Source organism: Corvus kubaryi, unplaced genomic scaffold (assembly GCF_017639235.1).
Source record: "Corvus kubaryi isolate FWS band 111438036 unplaced genomic scaffold, C.kubaryi_AGA036_p1.0 split3-73, whole genome shotgun sequence".
In the NCBI taxonomy this organism is placed as follows: domain Eukaryota; kingdom Metazoa; phylum Chordata; class Aves; order Passeriformes; family Corvidae; genus Corvus; species Corvus kubaryi.
Window position 1 is genome coordinate 5,627,028 of NW_024582091.1, and position 18,998 is coordinate 5,646,025.

An 18,998-nucleotide genomic window follows, 5' to 3' on the forward strand; every position below is an offset into this window, starting at 1 on the left:
TTCAACTACAGCTCAGGGAGTGAAGCCCACACTGCTTCCTAGGACTAGAGCCAGAGCTCCAGAGTGCTCTCTGTGCCAGTGGCAGGCAGAAGGTGAATGGAATAGAGGCCTTCCCTTTTTCCACCATGAGAGGGAAGGGGCCAGCCTGGCAAGGAAGTACAATTCACTCCACAGGAAGAACCTCAAAGGAAACCCATTTTCTGCCTGCACTTTGTAGGTGCAGGTCCACAAGGAATCCAACCTACAGCTAAAATTTAACTTAAAAGTGACGAAGGAAGGAAGAAAGGGGAACCAAGGGTAGAGTAACAGAATCGCACTGGGTCTTCTGGATGCTAGGAACAAAGTCTTCTTAAAAAAACAAGTTTCCCCCGACCTCCAATGAAGAAGTATTCCCCTAAAAAGCCAAATGATCAGAAGTGAGTAGACTCAAGGAGTATTAGATGGGGAAACACAAAGAGATAAATCCAACATCCAGCACAAATTATACAAAGATCCATCAACAATTTAGTCATACACCCAGACCTCCAACAGATGATTCACGGTGTTGCCACTGAAATGGTTACAAAAATCTGGGCACCAAATTCAAAGTACGTTTCAAGCTTAGAATAAAGATGATCCCTCACTTATTATTTAATCCAATCCTTATATTTGGTATTAAAATGCAAATTATTGCAGAGACACACAAGCTCTCAAAGTGTAAACTTAATTCTTTAAGTTCTCCTGAGTATCATGGGGTTCCCAAAGCAATGCTTCAGTATGACAGTCAAAGTATCAAGGCATAAACATGTATTGTTTCTAGGACACTAATATAATCTTTATAAATTAGATTATAATTGGTTTATGCGGCTCAGTCCTACCATACACCCACTTTAAACAGCATGTTGGATGGCTGGACTCAGCGTAATCCAAGATCTGAAGGAAATGTATATCCATGAGAAAGCAAAAATAAATGTACAATTTAAGTAGAAACATACAAGGTCTATGAGAATGAATGTGATTTCATTTAATACAATTTGCAACAGCATAAAATGAGAATTTGGGTGGATATTCTCAGAGGTAGGATAGATCTGGCCTCACAAGAAGTATATGGACTTCATTAACGAGGGCTCTATTTTAAAATATTGAAACAAAAATACAATGTAAAAGTATCCTGTTGAGCACGGTAAAATTATAAGGTAATTTCATCAAGGGACTTAATCAACTTTGGCTTTCTTCCTGTGGCTCATCTGTGTCTGTTCTTCTCTACTTTAAAGAGATATTGAGCCAAATGCTGCTTTAACTCCAGTGTAAACTGGAGCTAGACAAAAATTTCCAGCAAAGAAAAATGAAAAAAAAAAGCTACCCAAAACCACAACGAATGTTTCTCAGCAACTGTTTTCTTAAAAACTGAATGAAGAGGGTAGAAGGCATAAAGCCTAAGTAACACATCTGCTCTACAAAGAAAATTTCAGTATGTTTGAAATGTATGTTCTTAATTCAGAAATCAACTTTCTAAAAATTATGATTAATTTTCCACCAGAGAAGATTTCATCTTTAAAACCTTTCAAAAACTGAGTTTTAAATGCAGAACTAATCTGTAATAAGTGCTATTATGAAATAGTTTTCAACATCAGGTGGATCTCAATAATGAACATACAGTAACTGGAGGAAAATTTCCAAGGCACAAACAGCAGGGAAGAACCTAATTGCTATTAAAGGTCATTGGGACTGGCAATCACATTGCTATATGTTCTTTTGAAAATATCCTACTCTGAAACCATAACTACCTTAGCAACAATACCTTATTCCCAGAAGTTACATACAACTACACAGCAGTGGCTTCTCCAGACAAGTACTCTAGTCATTTCCTAATTCCTAGGACGTAATGTAAACCCTTTATCTCGAAATTAAAAATTTATCTAAAGGCAACGTAATTTAAAGCATTAAATATTTATTAACATCAATAGCTAAATTCCTGACTCCCACAAAAATTAACGGAAGTTTTGTTTGAATAAAAACCACAGCACTGCAAGTGCCATTTCTCTTTCAAAAAAAGCTGTTTTGCTTGAACAGTTCAGGATGCTTTATCATTATTATTACTGCAAAATGTCTGTCCAAATGATTACACTCATTTTCTAATGCTGCTTCTACTGTGCCTAGGAGACTCGTCACATGAGGAACACACAGAGGGTAATCTGATCAGGCAGAAGCAGAGTCTGTGAGCAGACTGACAGGATATCCATTTCAGTACCCAGCAAGAGACTTTCTAGAACTTCTCTGTTCACCTATAGTCTCATCTGCAAACTGCCCAAAACATGCCTCTGAAAGCTGTGTACAGAGTCAGACTTTTACCCATTTTGTGAACTAAAACATACACACATTTCTCTAATCCCAGTATAGAAGAGCTCTACTAATTTTAGATTCACATGGTGCCAAGTGTCATAGCTGTCAGATAGCTGGATACCTGAACCTCAGGCCAAACTAATTTAGTTTTCCAACACAATTAGGTTATGAACCCCACTTAACTGCTGATCTGTATTTATATGCATTGCAGAACACATCATTAAATACTGTAATTTCACATGTTAACTATGAAGCTGAACAATGAAGATATGTATAAAAGCAAACCAAGTTCAAAAGGGCCATGTGGCTATAATCAAGAGCAGATTTTGGCCTATGCCACTGGAAAGCCCATCAGAGGACTAATCCTCCTCGTCTTACAGAAATAGTTACACTAATTGTGTGATTGCGAGGAGCAGAATTTAACCCTCAATACATTTGCCTAGAATCTTCACCCTTTGACAGATTCATTGGCAGCTATTGTCATCTTGTACAAAATCCAAGGAATTAATAGATTAAAAGTTCACAGCAAAATTATGTACCAGATAAAATAAAATTAAATCCAGGAACACAATGACTTGCTTTTAAAGCAGCTACAGCCAAATTGCAATACCCTACAGGAGGCCTGATTTTAGCAGGAATATGCCTTATCAAAGGATGAACTATTACTTGGGCCCCAGTCTTGGGAAGAGCCTTGCGTGGGTGGGTTTCCAAAGCCAGTCTTTCCCCACAAAAGCACCGAGGCTGCCTACACAGATCAACTTGTAAAATTTGGCTATTAACATGCCCTTCAGGATTTAACCAGCAGACTGAAGTGTCTTTGTAAGCATTGTTTCACCTGTTTGAAAGCTGGGTTGACTGGAAGCATTCAGTACATGAATATTTTCACCCACTACAGAAAAACAAGGCTTTGTTAAATTAAACGGCTTTAATGATGTTTTACAGGAAACATTTCAGGCATGCAGCAATAAGCTGCATTCATATTTGACATTTACAAAACGTTATTATTTTAAGCCTGAACTTATAAAATACTTGCACTTAAATTCAAGCATGTGAATAAGCCCATTTTTATTTTATAAAGCATTTAATTTCAAGTACATGCTGAAATGGTGGAATAAATTCCTCAAATCAGGCGTGTTTTAAATAGCGTAGGGGAAAAAAATACAGCATAATCTGGTTTCCAAGCAAAATACCACTAGAAATAAGCCAAGTAGATCATAGAAAACAATTACTAACACCTCAACCAAAAATATAAACTGAGACAAAACAAGCCTTTTAACACAATAGTGACTGAAATTTATTTTCCTTTTTTCTCTCCTCATACTTCACCATCTCTTGGTTTTCATCCTAAAAAAAGAATTATGGAATATTCCTATGAGCTCTATTTAAAAGATGTTGCTGACTCAATGGGAATTGGGAAGTACCAGGAAAGCAACGAAGCAGACCTTTGATCTCCGCTCCAATTCACATACCAAAGATATTTGAATCAATAGCCAAATTCTGTCTGCCCTAGTCAACCAAACAGGTACCTATTAAAATCATGGAGAAGCAGCTGCAGCTTATGTATCCCATCAAACTAAGCTTCAGAAAGTGCTACCCGAATCTCAAGGCCTTTACACAGACAAACCTCACAGAATTGCCCAATATTCAAGTTCTTCTTATTTTACTCCAAGACCTCTTCAACTTAGCTCAAGTGAAGACCTCATACAAGTCAAATCAGCAAGATCTGGTTCATATTTAGGATGAAGGTACTCAGGAAAACATCCCATCTCCAAGCCCTTCAAAAGTCAGAACTTCCACTCTTAATAAAGAGGAATGTTGAAAGAGAGTAAACTGCAGGTTTTACATTTTTAGGTGGCCCAAGCTGTCCATTAATTTTGTCCAACTTCAGGCAGCACAAAAGCTATTATGTTTCCATCCCTAATTGAAGACAGTTTCTGTTGGCTACAATTCTTCCTTCCCAGGAAGGTAACCGGTTGTAGGAAGTATGCTAGGAACATGGGAAACAACAGTGTTGTCTTGCTGAAGATTTGCACAGTGGCAAAGAAAGGATTAGGTGACGCACAGCTGGATAATCCACACATGCCCACTAGTCAGCCAAAATAACTTTCCCATTTGAAAAACAAAATTTAAAAGTGATCAAGCCGAAGGCCAGATACTACCAGTATCTGGAAAGAGGTCAAAGAAAACCATCCATAGTGGAAACTACCTAATCAATTACTCACTTCAGGATTTCCTTCTGCATTCAAAATCAGAACCCTGAAGCAGAAGATCCAATTAGTTCATAGCCAAGAGCCCAGAAGAGCAAGATTTCTGCTAACTAAAAATTCAGGTCCCCAACTTCAAAGCATAAATAAGGAAACTCAGAAATTCGCATATTCCAGAGCCAAGAGCATCTGTCATGGTGTCTCCTGTCTTTGCTCTATAAAGAAGATATTCTCTGAAGAATATCCCTGGACTAATCTGATACCCAACACATTTAGGAGTCTCCAAATTCCTAAAATGCAGCAGCAATTCATTTTCAGATGTATAAAAACCATTCTGCATAAATGCTCCCTTCCTGAAGTCAGCTCAAAGGAGCTGGACAACAGGCATCTATTGTTTTTATCTTAATTCAAAACCTGTCCCTACTGTCAGAACAGCTTTACTTGACACTAACCTCAATCAATCATTAGAACAAATTACATTGTCTCTGAACCCTACACAGGCAACAAAATGCATCAGATGACCTGCTAGCTCTCGCCCATCTCCAGTGTCTTTGTTCTCAGAATACAGAACCAGAGCTGTTCGCTGTGCTTCAGCTGAATGCGTAGTATTACAGATCTTTTTAAAGCAGGAGAGCAACACCAACAGTGAAACAGAATGCACGAAAGTTTAACAACCTCACCCGAGTTTCGCTGTCCCCAGTTCCAGACTTACTCCTCCTTCCTACAGACACAAGGAAGGGTTATGCAGCAAGCCCAAAGTAGCCAAAGGAAGCACTAATCAGGCACCCATTCCAAACAAAACATTCATGTGACACCTTTCCTAGCATTCGCAACAATTTAGTGAAAACCCTGAACTGCAAGACTGTATTTTTCACGGGCAGCCACGTCAAGCTGAATTTTCTGTAGATGTAGATGCATAAATCTAGAACATTAAAAGCTCTGCAGAGCCCAGATAACCCTATATATTTAAAATTTTAAGGGCTTGCATAGTTAAAAGAACATTGTTGAATAACTACGATTTAGTCAACACTTAACTCCATGAATTAGCTCTTTTCCAGATACCGCAATCACGCTGTCATTAACAGATGTGCCCATATCAAAAATGATGTCAAAATGGAGACAACCTAGTTACATAATTGTTCAAAATCTTTCAGAAAACGGTTGTTGCAACTGCTATTCAAATGAAAGTTTGCTACCTGAACTGAAAAATACATGAAAGAGTGACCATTTCAGAGGGATGATATATCCATATCTTGATTCTCAGTTTATTACTTCAGATTTATAGCAGACGAAATCTAATGAACATACTGCATTTACAGCTTAAAATCATAATATTCAGACTTCTAATACTCAAATAATAATGGCATGGAACAATGCATTCCTCTGCCATCTGACAGAGATGGCATTTAATGTTTTAAAAATGAAATATATATGAAATACTATTGGACATTTTCTTATTTAACGAGAAGGCTACAACTAACAATTTCATTACATTTTGTTCCCAGGCAATGGTGAGGTAACTTACAGAGCACCAAGAATAATTTTTTAAGTTCTTTACAACCTCCTAGAGAACTCAAATACAGTTTTCAGAAAAAGTTTAATTTTTAGTTATATTAACAAATATTTGTAGGATTTCTCATCTTCCTATTCAGTCACAAACAAGATGTGAAATGCGTAAAATGCTACAGATAAACAATACTAGATGTTTTATTGCCACTTTCATAATAAAGGTTTGCCTTCAAATTTTTAGAGGTGCTACCAACAAAGAAACAGGTTTTTCCCCTGAAGAAGTAGCTTGATTTAACCTGATTTCTAAAACATCTGAGATAATGTGACTTCTTTTCCTCCATCAAAATGCTTTAGAAATACTGCCAAATAATTACTAATCAAGGAAGAAAAAAAAAAAAAGGTTGACAGCCAGCAACTGAGCTGACCATGGATCAGAAAACAACACTCTCTTCTCCCATAGAAAACAGCACTTCTGCGGTATGTCAGATTTAGCAAACAGTTGCCTAATTATTTACTGTCACAGCAAGAGACATGATCAGCAGACAGAATTTGGAGACACACAAATATCCTGCTTTCAACCGTTAAAGCAACAAGGTACTTGGTATTGCATGATCTTCAAGATCCGCAGCCTACTTTGGCTACAGAAACAGAGGAAGAGTAAAAATTCATTTTTCTGTTTGAAAAGGGCAGCTTTTATCTTCCTAAATCAAACTGCCTGAACATCTTAATGATGTGGCATCATACGATCCCAAGCCTTCCAAGACAGGCAACGAGTTTTGTACAGCTGACTCTGCTAGTTACAGTACTCAACAGCTGGTACATAGATAATTTGGCACCCTGATAATGGCTTAGATGAGTATGAAGCATTCTGCAGACTGTAAAAAGAAAAAAAAAAAATAAGAACCATCAGCTTTAAAATTATAGCTTGAAGCTCATCTTACAAAGTCAACAAAGTTCACATTTGAGTAAGAATTTACTAAAGGAGGTGTTTACAAAACTGAGAAATTCAGAGAAATGGCACTCCCTCTTCAAAGCCTATATTGTAGCAATTCTTTTCTGATTAGATCAGCTCCCATAGCAAGTCATCAGAACAACAACCACTGTAGTGAAGTCATACTACTGGGACTCAAATGGGAAATCATGACTGGCTTGAAAACACATTTTAAAAAGTAATGCGTTTTCCAGGTTTCCAATATATCTTAATTAAAACAAGTCCAAATCTTTACCTTTGCTCCAGATGGCTAAATAAAGTCTACCTCGAGCAGCAAAACACAGCATACCAATATACCAAATAAGACATTAAAAACTAAGACAGCACATATTGGATCCTTCTGTATAATTTCAGGTTTTGGCTGTCACTGAAAATAGCATGTGAATGGACTCTGTGTTACTCCCACAATATGATATACTCAAATACTTTCAGAATGTGCTTTATTTCTTACAGAGAAGTAAATTAGTTTTCAGAGTTTATTTAATTAAAATCCTACTGTTCCCCAACATAAAAAAAAAAAATCAAACCTTTCAGTTCTTTTCCTGATGAAACTCCCATTGAAACAGGCGAAATTAGGCCTAATCTCTTTCCCAGGTTTATAAGCAAGTAATTGGTAGTAGAAGGAACCTTATTAAACCTAATTCTAGCAGGAAATAAAAGGTAATCCAAAGGAGAAAAACAAGTTTATTCAGCAGTTATTTACAAAGTAAACAGTCCACTATCTCCAAAATTTTGCAAAAATCAGATCAGCTGCATATAAATTGATGATTTAAAAAAAGGAGAGAATGGAATAAAGATGTGCTTTTGAAGATGATGGCAACCATCAAATGGCAATTATTTCTCAACTGAAATGTACTAATGCATTTCAGTACAGAAACGGTGCACATGCTCGATAGCTGCATTGACACAATGGGCAACAGACACAAAGGAGTCATTAGTCAATACTGTTAATGACACATGAAATTGCAAGTGACACCAGTATAAAGTACACTCACACCCAACAAGTTCTCATAGTCAAAATAACCATCTGTTGAAGCTTTATTTTTCAAATACTACCACTAACAACACAGAATAAATAAAATTACTTATCAGTATCTTCAAATCAAGCTGTCTTAAACTATGCCACTCCCATTCCCATCAGTGGAAACCATTTAACAAAAATCTTCAGGACTGACTGAAGACATACAGCTGAAAAACTTCAGATATGAAATCTAGCATCTTATTCCCTAACATTACAAAAGGACTCAGCACTGCAAATGTCAGCATATACTGTGACATGCTGTAAAAACTATTTCAGGGATGAAGGTTCAGTATGAACAGTTAACTCCCTTTCTCACTTGAATTAAAATCAGAGCTGTAACACTTTTGATAAGCTTCTTCAAATTTAGTACTAGCAAATGTACTGAAAAACAGCAATGAATCATCCAAAACCGTCCCTTCCATCCCGATGCTTAAGAAATCAATGTAATTTACATCTCTAGCAAGATGAATTTAGCTGCGTGCATCTTCGTCATGATAAACGCCTTTTTCCTTATTTTTCTGCATTCGATGAAAAAACTCAGGTTCTACACGAACTAAGCTAATTCTTTGCCCTAGCCCAAATAAACAAACAAATAAAAAGGTAAAGAAAAGCAGAAGCTTTAAATACGAAAACACATCGAGATGTAAATCACTGTGTCCGCACTGCACTCGAAAAGCGACTTTTAAACACACGAGAGCGCCTGTCACACACTGGTGAGGTGACACCGTATTTATATTTATAGCACAAGCCGCCCACGTCCGTTCCCCCCAGACCGACCCACGCAGGAACGCGAGGCCACCAGTCCTACCCACCTGGCCGCCAGCGCCTCCCGGGTCCGCAGTCGCCACACCCGGTGGGGCGAGCGGCCCGAGCGGGTGCGGCGGCACGGCGCAGGGAGCACTGCCCTACCTTTGTATCTCTCTAGGACATCTTCGTAGGCTTGCAGGTACTCCTGCTCCTCGGCGTAGAAATACGCGCCAGGGGAGAGGTAGCCAGCCATGGCCGGCAGCTAGCCCAGCCCTGCCCGCCTGTGCGGCTCCGAACGGCCGGCAGCCTCGGGGGCGGCACAAGAAAAGCCCCGGCAGCAGCGGGCGGGGGGCGGCGCTGCCAGCCCTGCCGAGGAAACGCCCCCGCGGCCGCTCGGGTTTCGGTAGCCGCCCCTCGGAGCGCGGAGGGGGCGGCACCAGCCCGGCGGCGGCCGCCGCCTCCCCGCCGCAGACCCCGGCTCCAGCCCCATCGCCAAGGCACCGCCTGCAGGGCCGACGAGCTCCACCGCCGCCTCCCCCCGCGACGAGGAGGGTGGCGGCTGCCGGGGCGGGGACGCGGCGCCCGCAGCACTGACGGAGCCGGTGGGGACGCTGCACTCACGGGCAGGGACCGAGCAAGGAGGGACCCCAAGCCGGCAAACAGCCGGGGCGGGAGCCCCGCTATCCCGGCGGAGGGGCGGGGCGGGGCGGGCGCGGCCCCGCGCAGGTGTCACCGCCGCGCCTGCGTCCCCCCGCTGCCCCCCAGCCCTGACCCCGCCGCCGCGCCCGTTCCGGAGCAGTCCCTGCTGCCCTGCCCCCGGCCCGCCGGTCCCCTGTCCTGCGCACCCTGCCCGCGGGCGGCGGCGGCGGCGAGATCGGCGGGCGGCCGGGCCGGCTCCGCAACCCCCCCACTCGCGGCTGCATCCTGCGGCTGGTGCGAACCCGGCTCCGCAGCGCTGCCCCCGCTAATAGCGCCGCTAGGATGGGTTACCCTGGGAAATAGTGTCCCGGGAGAGCACCTACGGAGGCGCATATATAATCGGGGTGGTTGGGGACCGCCGCATCTTTCTGGGATTCGTTTACAGGCGGTTTCCAGCTTTCGCCAGGGAGATGCGGACCTCCGCCCTATTTTCGACATCAGTTGTCGCCGGGCCGCGGACCAGAGCCCGTCGGCGCCTCCGGCACACCGGGGCGTCTCCGTTCCGGTCCCCGTCCGCCCCGAGCGCAGCCCCAGCCCCGAGCGGACAAAGACCGGCGCCTGGTCCCCCGCCCCTCGGAGCATCATCGGCCGCCGCGGCCTCTCCCCGCGCTGCGGGCGGTCCCGCGCCGCTTCCACCCAGGGCGGCCGGGGGCTGCCTCGGCCTTGTGGGCCGAAAAAAGCGGCGGCCCCGCTGAACCGCCCCCCGCCGCGGCTGCAGCCCCCGGCCGCTGATGCGTTTTCGCATGAAAGTTTAATGGACGCACCTGCGCGTGTTTCGGCTCGCCTTCCACACGCATCAGTTCACCCAGCCGGAAAAGGCGGCCAAAGAGCTTAGTCACCGCCCGGCGGGGCCGCGCTCTGGAAAAGAAGGGATGGGGGTCCCTCTGGCCCCCGGCCGCGCGCTGCCCGGCTGCCCCCGACCGCGCCTTACCGGCGATGCGCAGCACGGCCCGCTCGGCGGGGTCCAGCACTGAGCCGCCGTGGATCTTCCGCTTGGACCGCTCGTGTTTGGGCAGGTTCCAGGGCAGCGTGTCCCCCGGCGCCGGCGACACCGTCCCCGACCTCTGGCTGAAGTCCTCCTCGTCGGAGAAATCGGCGGAGGATGACATGGAGCATCGGTAGGACGCGTTGCCGGAGCTCTGCACGGGGAGACAGACAGACAGACAGGATGCGTGGGGAGCAGCTCGGGACGAGGGGCCTCAGGTGGCGCCGGCGAATACCCGCCCGGCGTGGCGTGGAAAAGCATCTCACGGGAAAAGGAGGATAGGGGAGAAGGCCGCCGCTCACCATTGCTGTGAATTTAGAGGGGAAAGGGGTGCGTGTGCGGAGTGCCGAGGGTGATCCTCCAAAAAATAGCCGGTCTTAAGCGAGAGTGCATTTGGAGGGATGTCGGGGTAGAGCCGTGGCCTCCGGCTAGGCAACCAGCTCGCAAATGAGCCTCCCACTTCCCAACAATAAACCCAGCAGCAACAACAGCCGAAAAAAAAAAAAAAAAAAAAAAAAAAAAGCCAACCTTCCCGGCTACAGATCGATGGCGTTTGGCTCCCCCGCCAGGACAAGGGGAAAAATTGCCATCACCGAGCTACTGGTAAATCCGCCCCTGGGACAGACCCAGGCCCGCCAGGAGCCAAGGCCGGGCTCTTTTATTACCGCCCCGGGCCCTCTCCTGCCCCGCGTTCCCGGGGACAGCCCGGCACGGCTGGCTAACGCGGACGGAGGGGAGCAGGGAAGGAAGGAACACAATTTCTCAGAGCAGCCCCTTTGGGCAGCAGGGCACGATGGGCAGCCTTCGGTCGCACTTTGCCAGGCGGCTTCGGCAAACAAACGACTGATCTCGGCGTTTATAGACTGTATCGACTTTTAGGGTTCCCAGCTACTCAAAAAAGAACTCTTCCAGAAACGTAAATAAACACTGATGCAGTGCAGGGAGAGGACTGCTGCCATTTCTGACTTCCCCGTTTATGGTAAAGTGGAAAACAGAGATGTGTGAACAGTAGCAGTTCGGCACCATGTTGAAATTTAAGGTACATCATTAAACACAGGTTATCAGCATACAATGGACAGCAAGGTGCTATTCTTTCTACTCTGTATTTTCTGATTTCTGTAAGGATTTGTGGTTTCTCCAAGGCACCAGACAAGAAAATGATGGGTTTGTCATTTTACGTGGGAGCTACTGTTACAGCCTTTCAAAAGTGCAACCTGATGCTCATCAAATTATGTTAATTTTAGGTGTGTGCTGTTGTCAACTTTTACAGGTGTAGTAGAATCACGGAATTACAGAATCGTTTGAGTTGGAAGGGACCTTTAAAGACTATCTAGTTCCAACCCCCTTGCTGGGGGCAGGGACACCTTCCACTAGACCGGGTTGCACAAAGCCCTTGCATCTAACCTGGCCTTGAACACTTCCACAGCTTCTCTGGGCAACCTGTTCCAGTGCCTCACCAGCTTCACAGTGAAGGATTACTTCCTTATTATCTAACCTAAATCCACCCTCTTTCAGTTTAAAGCTGGCATATTTTGTTACACAGCAACAGCTCCTTTCAGCCATTCTAGATTCCAGATTTGATACAAAACCAGATAGTATTTTAGACTTGTATTTTAGCCCTTTTCTTAATTTTATTTTTTTCTATTAAGGGGCTTAAGGGGTACCTTTCCTTAAAGAAGAAGTTTGTACAGTGATTGAGATCTGATAAAATTTATTGTTGCTGTCTGAATTTTTTTACTGTCAGTTGTCATGGGGGGGTATTTTACCCACTAAAACTCAGAATCTGCATAATCCAGAGAAACAACATGATGCAGTCTTTGCTCTGCATAGAATTAACAATAATATACAGTTAAATAATCTGCTATAATAAGAGGAGATACTTTATTAGTGTTTTTTCCTTCTGACCCCCTTCACTTCTATCCCAATTCTCTTTTCTCCTTCTACAGTAGTCCATGGTGATGTTCCAAATGTGAGAGTTGAGAGGGAGGGAATGAATACATAAATCAATTAACCAAATGCTTGTTCACTGTATTGTGACGTGGAGAGAGCAAAAGGTAAGTGCAGAAAAACAGAAACATGAGATGTCTGATACCAGCTCTGATTGCCTTCATAATTAGTTTTAGCACAGAGAATATTTTGCTGTCAGTTTGTATAATAAACTAAAACTGGATCTCATAAAGCAGGATGGTCATATATAGGTGTCTTCCTGATACAAGCTGGAAGTGCTCAGCTTGCTGCAGGGCACTTTGCTGTACCAGCTGGGGCTACCAGGGCCCTTCATGTGCTTAGTCAGGGATTGGGTTCTTTGAGCCTGTCCTTAGCTCCAGATTTTGCCACAGAAGAGAAAGTGTTGCCTTTAATCCCAGCTCTGAACATTCTGCTTCAGGCCTGTACTTTCTTTTGGCTGATCAGCAACCCTCAATATCTTTGGATCACACAGACCCACAGAGACAGATCCTGGCTTTCAGCTTGTTCACCTTTTGCATTTCTAGCTTATAATATGAAAGTTGGAAAAAGCCAAAACACAGTGTTGTGAGGTGCTATAGCAAGAGTTTGTTAGTATTTATGTAGCAGCTTGAAACACGCAAGAATAAAGTACAGTAGCAATTACTATTGAAGTTTTGGGGGAAAATCTCTCAACTCTCAGATTTATACTTGAAAGCAAGCTATAAATTTTATCCAGTAGAATTTCCTTTTCTCAAAAGAGGCTTTCATAGCCCATTATTATTTTTGATAACATCTCCTCCTACCCATAGAAGCCAAAAGCACTGTGAAGTGGTCGTTCATTATGCACCATCAGTCTATTGAGATGTCAAGTTCAGGGAAAAGGAATCTGCCTTTTAATCAGCTCTGCTACAATACTGGAAGATATGCTATGTGAGAAGAACCCACTCACATATTTTATGAGAAATCAAGCTGAACAGGCAATGGTAGAGCAGTCTTTGGCATCTAAGTGTATTACAACTAGCTATCTGCTTTTAAGTTATCCTACCTTAATTAATACATGCAGTAACCAAATGAATAACCAAAACCCACTTTAGCTTTTAATTCTTCAAGAACCATGTTGTTTCATTTTTAGAACAATGTTCTAAAGCTCAGAAAGGAGTTTTTAATAACAGCAAAATCTAGAAAACATTAAGAAACGTCAACTTTAACTTAATTACAGTCTACTTTCTTATTCAGCATGGAGATACTTCTGAGTAACGTGTACACAGGTATTGAGCACATAAGTATTTTTGACTTTGCTATTCCGAAGATGTTTATAATGAACTGAACAACTTTGCTTGACTAAATTAACAGCTTTGATAAGAATTCTGTAATTGTTCCCTCTTTGCACAGGCATTGTTCAAAACGTGTACCATTCATCCCACTGGACTCTATGTTTCTAGCATACACCTTTTCCATGATAGAGCTGTAAGTCCCAAATAAGCATTCCATTATCAGAGCAATTTTAAAAACACAAAATAATGCAGAACATCTGTACTCTTCTGAAAAAGGTTCCTGGCCAATTAGGACAACACATGAGAAAAAAAGGCTATCATATTCTGTTAAAATCAAAATATGTAAGGCCCTTCTGTTATTTCTCTGTAAAGCACATTGCTGTGCGCAAGTGAAAAACATAACAGTAATAATACACAACGCTTTTGGGGGGGCTACGTGAGTGAAGTGTCTTTTATATCCGCTAAAATATTGATCATCCTTACTTAGCCTACGCTTAGGGACTCAGCAAGGGTCAGAGCTTGACTGCTCTTAGCTTGACAGCCTCTAAGGTCACAGCCCAGTTGCTAGAGCTGCTTATTCTCTGTCTCCGATTACACACTGCTGCTGCTCAGCAGCCCGAAGGGCTCTCTGCAGCCTCTGTGGCTGCTCCGCAGGAGCGGCTCCACCTGCAGCGCAGTCGTGCGCGGGGCAGCCTGGGCGCCGAAGCCCCTCGGTGTCCCGGGAGCTCAGCCAAGCGGAGCTGGCGGCATGCAAAGCCCGGGATTGCCGTGGCACGGTTCGCTGCCGGGGCCGCACGGGGGTGCGCAGCGCACACGAGTCCCCGGGAGCGGAGGGCTCCGCGGCAGCGGCGCAGCGACAGCCGAGCTCCCTTTGCTGCTGCGAAATCAGGTGATTGCAGCAGCCGCCGGAGAGTCAGGCTTGCAAGTGCGCTGTAAAAGCGAGCTGGTTTCCAGTAACGGGGATGATTTCAAAGAAGCATTTAGCATACTTCTTGTAAGAGGGATTCGGCCAAGTTCCAGGGCATGATTTCCCTTGAGGGAAAGCAGTGTTGTTTGTCATAGGTGAGGCACTGCAGAAGATCAGGTGGAAACTGAGTGGAAGATGGTGTAGCTGGCAAATGCTGTAGAGTAATGCACACCATCAGAGACCAGGTAAGCCACCTGTAAATAGGAGCTGAAAGGGTCAAGGTGGGCTGTACACTGTCATGCCTGGGTGAGGAAGCATTAGCCGAGGTCAGGTTTTAAATTCGGTCAGGCAAACCAGCTGGGAAAAGCTGCTGCAAGGCTGACACCAAATTATCTTCATTTTGCAAAAATTCCCCAACCCTATGACACATCAGAGATTGTGCTGGCCCGCTGAATTCTAATCAAATAGCTTGTACTTTCACATTTTATCTTTAAGAAGATTGTCCACTGCAGTGAGCCCTTTCATGCTGGTTTTTGGAAGCTGTGGGAAGTACAGGTCAACACCGACTGACATTTAATTTTGAGTTTAGTTATGAGTTATTTATATTTCACTTACACTAAACTATCTCAAAATTCCTGGAATATATTTTTTTTCTTTTATTATATTCATTGAGGGAAATGGATAAAATATCAACAGAAATAAAGCACTGGAATAATGATTTTAGTCAGTGTGTTTCAGCAAAATTCCTTCTAATTTAAAATAATTTTGAATATCAATTTAAAGTAACAGGCTATTTTTGTCCTTTAACATCCCAGACTGAATGATATTAAAGTAGATCAACTTTTAAAGTAAAATAACTTAACAAATTTAAGGCGAAATCTAGGGCAACTGAATGTTCCCATTAGTAAATCTTTACCACTTTAACCTGATTAGATGATAATGCAATGCAGAATACAAAACATCCAATGTATGTAATCAGGCTATGCGAGTCCCTTGGGACTGCATGTTGTCAGAAATGATCAAAATTCAAAACAGACACACAAATGAAAGTACAAACAAGGATACGTAAAACCAATGATGATGAACTTAAAAGAATCACCATTGTAAATGTAGATATAGGAAATTAGTATTTTTCTCTGGTTCTGTGCCACTCACTTATGAGGACACCCATACTTCCAAGTGCCTATGTTATCAGGAATACAAAAATTACTGCAGAGTTTCTGGGTTTGTATTTAATGTTATAAAACGATAAGCAGAAAGCTGGAAGGCAAATATACATCTGAAAATTCTGAAACTCCTGATCACCCAGGGTCTGGCTCTATGTTAAACTGTCTTTGCAAACAGGTAGGCTTTTCAAACACCAAGACAATATCTACTTGCTTTGCAGAGAAAACTTACATTCTTGCTTTCTAAAGGCAGGAGAAGATGGAAATAAGCATTCAGTGTTTATTCTATCACATGCATTTTTGAGTCTTTGATTTTATTTACACAAGGAAATTCTCATGGTTTCTTAGGCTTTCAAAAGAAGGTGGGGCATTTTCTGGATGCTAGCAGATCAATCTCTATCATTCCCCCACTTTGAAAATAAAATTATGGATGAAATTTTCCTGGAAGAAATAGGTTATTTGAGGACATGAAATTCAAAATGGATAAAGAGCTAGATCCACTTATGCATTTGGGTGTTGCAATTCAGTTTTGTAATATCCAACTATGTCTATTGGATAGCCACCTACTTACATGTCTAAAAGAGACGTGATGCAAAACTGAGCTTTTGGTAGAACCAAGCAGTCAGAAAAACTGGTCACTCGGGATGATGAAGCATCTCATTCTTCAGGGGCATAAGGCATACCCAAACCTTCTTCTGAAATTGGTCCTCAGTCATGTTTCATAACAGCAGACAGCACTACTGTCTTTTGATCTCTAAGGGAAGTGAAGTGGCTGTTTGTCTTTTCCTTATTATCAAAAGAAGCTTGAGGCCTAGGCTCAGACCCTCACCTCCCAGCAGCCAATCTGAAGACTATTCCTCAACAACCTCCTGGTTGAGGAAAAATGTTTAAAAAAATAAAGTTTAAGATTTCTGGACGTAGAACGGGAAAAGAGGAAGGAGCATAGCCATTCCACATGGGAGCACGCAGTGCTCTCTGGGGAGATGGAAGTGCTGGGCTCTGATCCCTGCTCTGATGACTGCTTCTACATTCTATTTTAAGTAGTGATTGGGTAAAATATTGAAGTAGTCCTTGAATGGGACATATGCAGTGGGAGCAACAGGAACCACTGTGCAGCTCATGTATGAATTCTGCAGAAATACACCAAATTACAAGCACTTATCGGTCTGAAATGATACCATCTTCTAGTAGCTAAAAAAAGAAATTAGTGAATATTACACTACAACAAGTAGAGCTTCTGCTGTCAGGAGCAGAAAGCTGGTAAATGCTCCACATTTATAACTCCCTGTTAACTGTGAGATTGAGCTGAGGGATCAGATACTGTCAAAGCAATCTTCACAGATCTCAGCAACATCCACCAAGGAAGATAGTCATCAGAGAGAAAAGCAAGTATGTTGCTGAGCAAGGAAAACCTGCTTGTTATTTTTTCTTTTTCAAATGAATATGTTGAAAAGCAAGGCATACTTCCTGCAGTGTAACCAAGACCTGCATGCAAGTGGGGCCAAACAATATTCAGTTTAATAACTGTGCCAAAGCCATTAGTTCTTTTGAAAAGCTTCTTAGTAAAACTGCTAATAAAAATGTGGATTCTTTCTGAATGTCACTTTAATAATATCATCAACACGACAGCCATGATATGTTATGTATTAAATCCATTCCTTTATTCCTCATCTATTTCCTCTACTTCATTTTTCAATATGAATTGCAGGATTTAATCTTGGAAGAGCTTACCTACATTATAGAAGCCAACAGAAAGGCACTGAAGATTTTGCAGATGTGGAAATAATATTTTGAGCTCTGAGTATCTGAGAAGTTACAGCATGGAGAATAGGTATTTTATTAGTTGTTATGCTAAAACCATCAGGAAAATATCAGTGCTCTTCTGTTATAATTATCTTTATCTTGTTTCAAAACTAATGCTTCCTATATTAATACCTAAAATATCAGTATTTCATGTTCTCACAATGATGAATTATTTCTGTATAAGAAATGTATATACCTTACATGACTTTTGAATGTAACTGTTGTAAAAAAACTTCCCATTATGTAAAAATAAATTTTGCGTTAATTTTTAATTGCAGCTATTTTGTTTTTATTCAGATATGGCAGACCCTGATCCCCCTGGGCTGCCAGATACAAAAGAACATAACATGACAAAATAACTAAGATTTGAGGAAGGCACACAGAGTTTTATTCTGCCTACTACACCTACAAGGCCAATCAAGTAACAGAGGAAGAGTCTGGAATAAATCATCTAGCTTCAAATCCTTTTCTCAACCTCCTAAACCTTTCATTGTGGACTGTATTATATTATGTATTTATGTTTTAATAGCAAAGTAAATTACTCTTGCTATAGAAGGTATAGCAGAGTACGGAAACACTCTGGAAAGCAAAGAGCAAATTAAATTTCTAAGTAGCTTTTGAACCTCTGATGGGCATAGATTGTTTTCAAGAAAAAATAAAAAGAGGACGTAGAAGAATTTTTTTTTTAATGGCATGAAGAAAATCTAAAACAGTAGTACTGATGTTCTGCTTTTAGTAATAACAGTTAACACTCCTGACTTATAAGTTTCTCTCCTTATAGAAATAAACAAGTTTTCAGACTGTTTCAGTTCCATGTTTTAGAACTAAATTTGAAGAAGCAATCCAGCAATCAATCAACATTTAACTATATGAAAATACATATTCTTATAATTACACACATACTATTAATAATTAAATTATGAGATTTTCTCTTATAAAATCCATTTTTAGTTTCCTTATCTTAAGTTTGCTTGAAAATATTCCCTTCCCAAGGCTTAATTTTCGTTACAATTTTTAGTCAAAGGCTGACTGAGAAGTCTGAGAGCAAGATTATGAAAACATCCAGTAGTTACTTGTAAACAGCAAAAAATATCCCAGTGATCTTTTTTGAGAAGACTGGAGGCTTTGGGATGGATACTTCAAATATGAATATGCTTTAAGCTAGACATAAGTCTTTTGCCATCTTTGTTAAAAATCTGCCTACATTTGTCAGAGTGATAAGTCTTTGAGGTATAAATATCATCTGCTATGCCTGACATCAGGGAGTATAAAGTAAAGCTTTTAAAGTTTGGGTTTGATCTCTCTACTCTGACAGGAAAACTGCTGCAGAACCTCCTGCTGTCTTGATTACAAGTGATCTTCTAGTTGCCACCTCAACCTTATTCCTGGTCTTTTGGGGTTTTTTTGCAACAACAACGTTCAT

General features: G+C 42.1%; 1 protein-coding gene and 1 long non-coding RNA gene across 18 annotated transcripts in view; one reads left to right on the top strand and one right to left on the bottom strand.

Annotated features, from left to right (window-relative positions):
• DST (dystonin) overlaps positions 1-18,998 on the bottom strand; it is a 293,815-nt gene that overhangs the window by 248,733 nt on the left and 26,084 nt on the right. For 11 of the 17 annotated variants that reach the window (XM_042016274.1, XM_042016275.1, XM_042016296.1 and 8 more), the window contains exon 4: positions 10,425-10,632. In XM_042016274.1, the coding sequence (XP_041872208.1) occupies positions 10,425-10,632 (208 nt within the window). Of the gene's footprint in view, positions 1-8,956; positions 9,090-10,424; positions 10,633-18,998 lie in introns of those variants that run through there. The other 6 variants (XM_042016299.1, XM_042016297.1, XM_042016284.1 and 3 more) reach the window with 2 other exon arrangements.
• LOC121658864 lies at positions 10,950-17,847 on the top strand. Its single transcript, XR_006014071.1, has 2 exons — positions 10,950-11,517; positions 12,425-17,847. It is a non-coding gene; the product is annotated as an uncharacterized LOC121658864 (long non-coding RNA).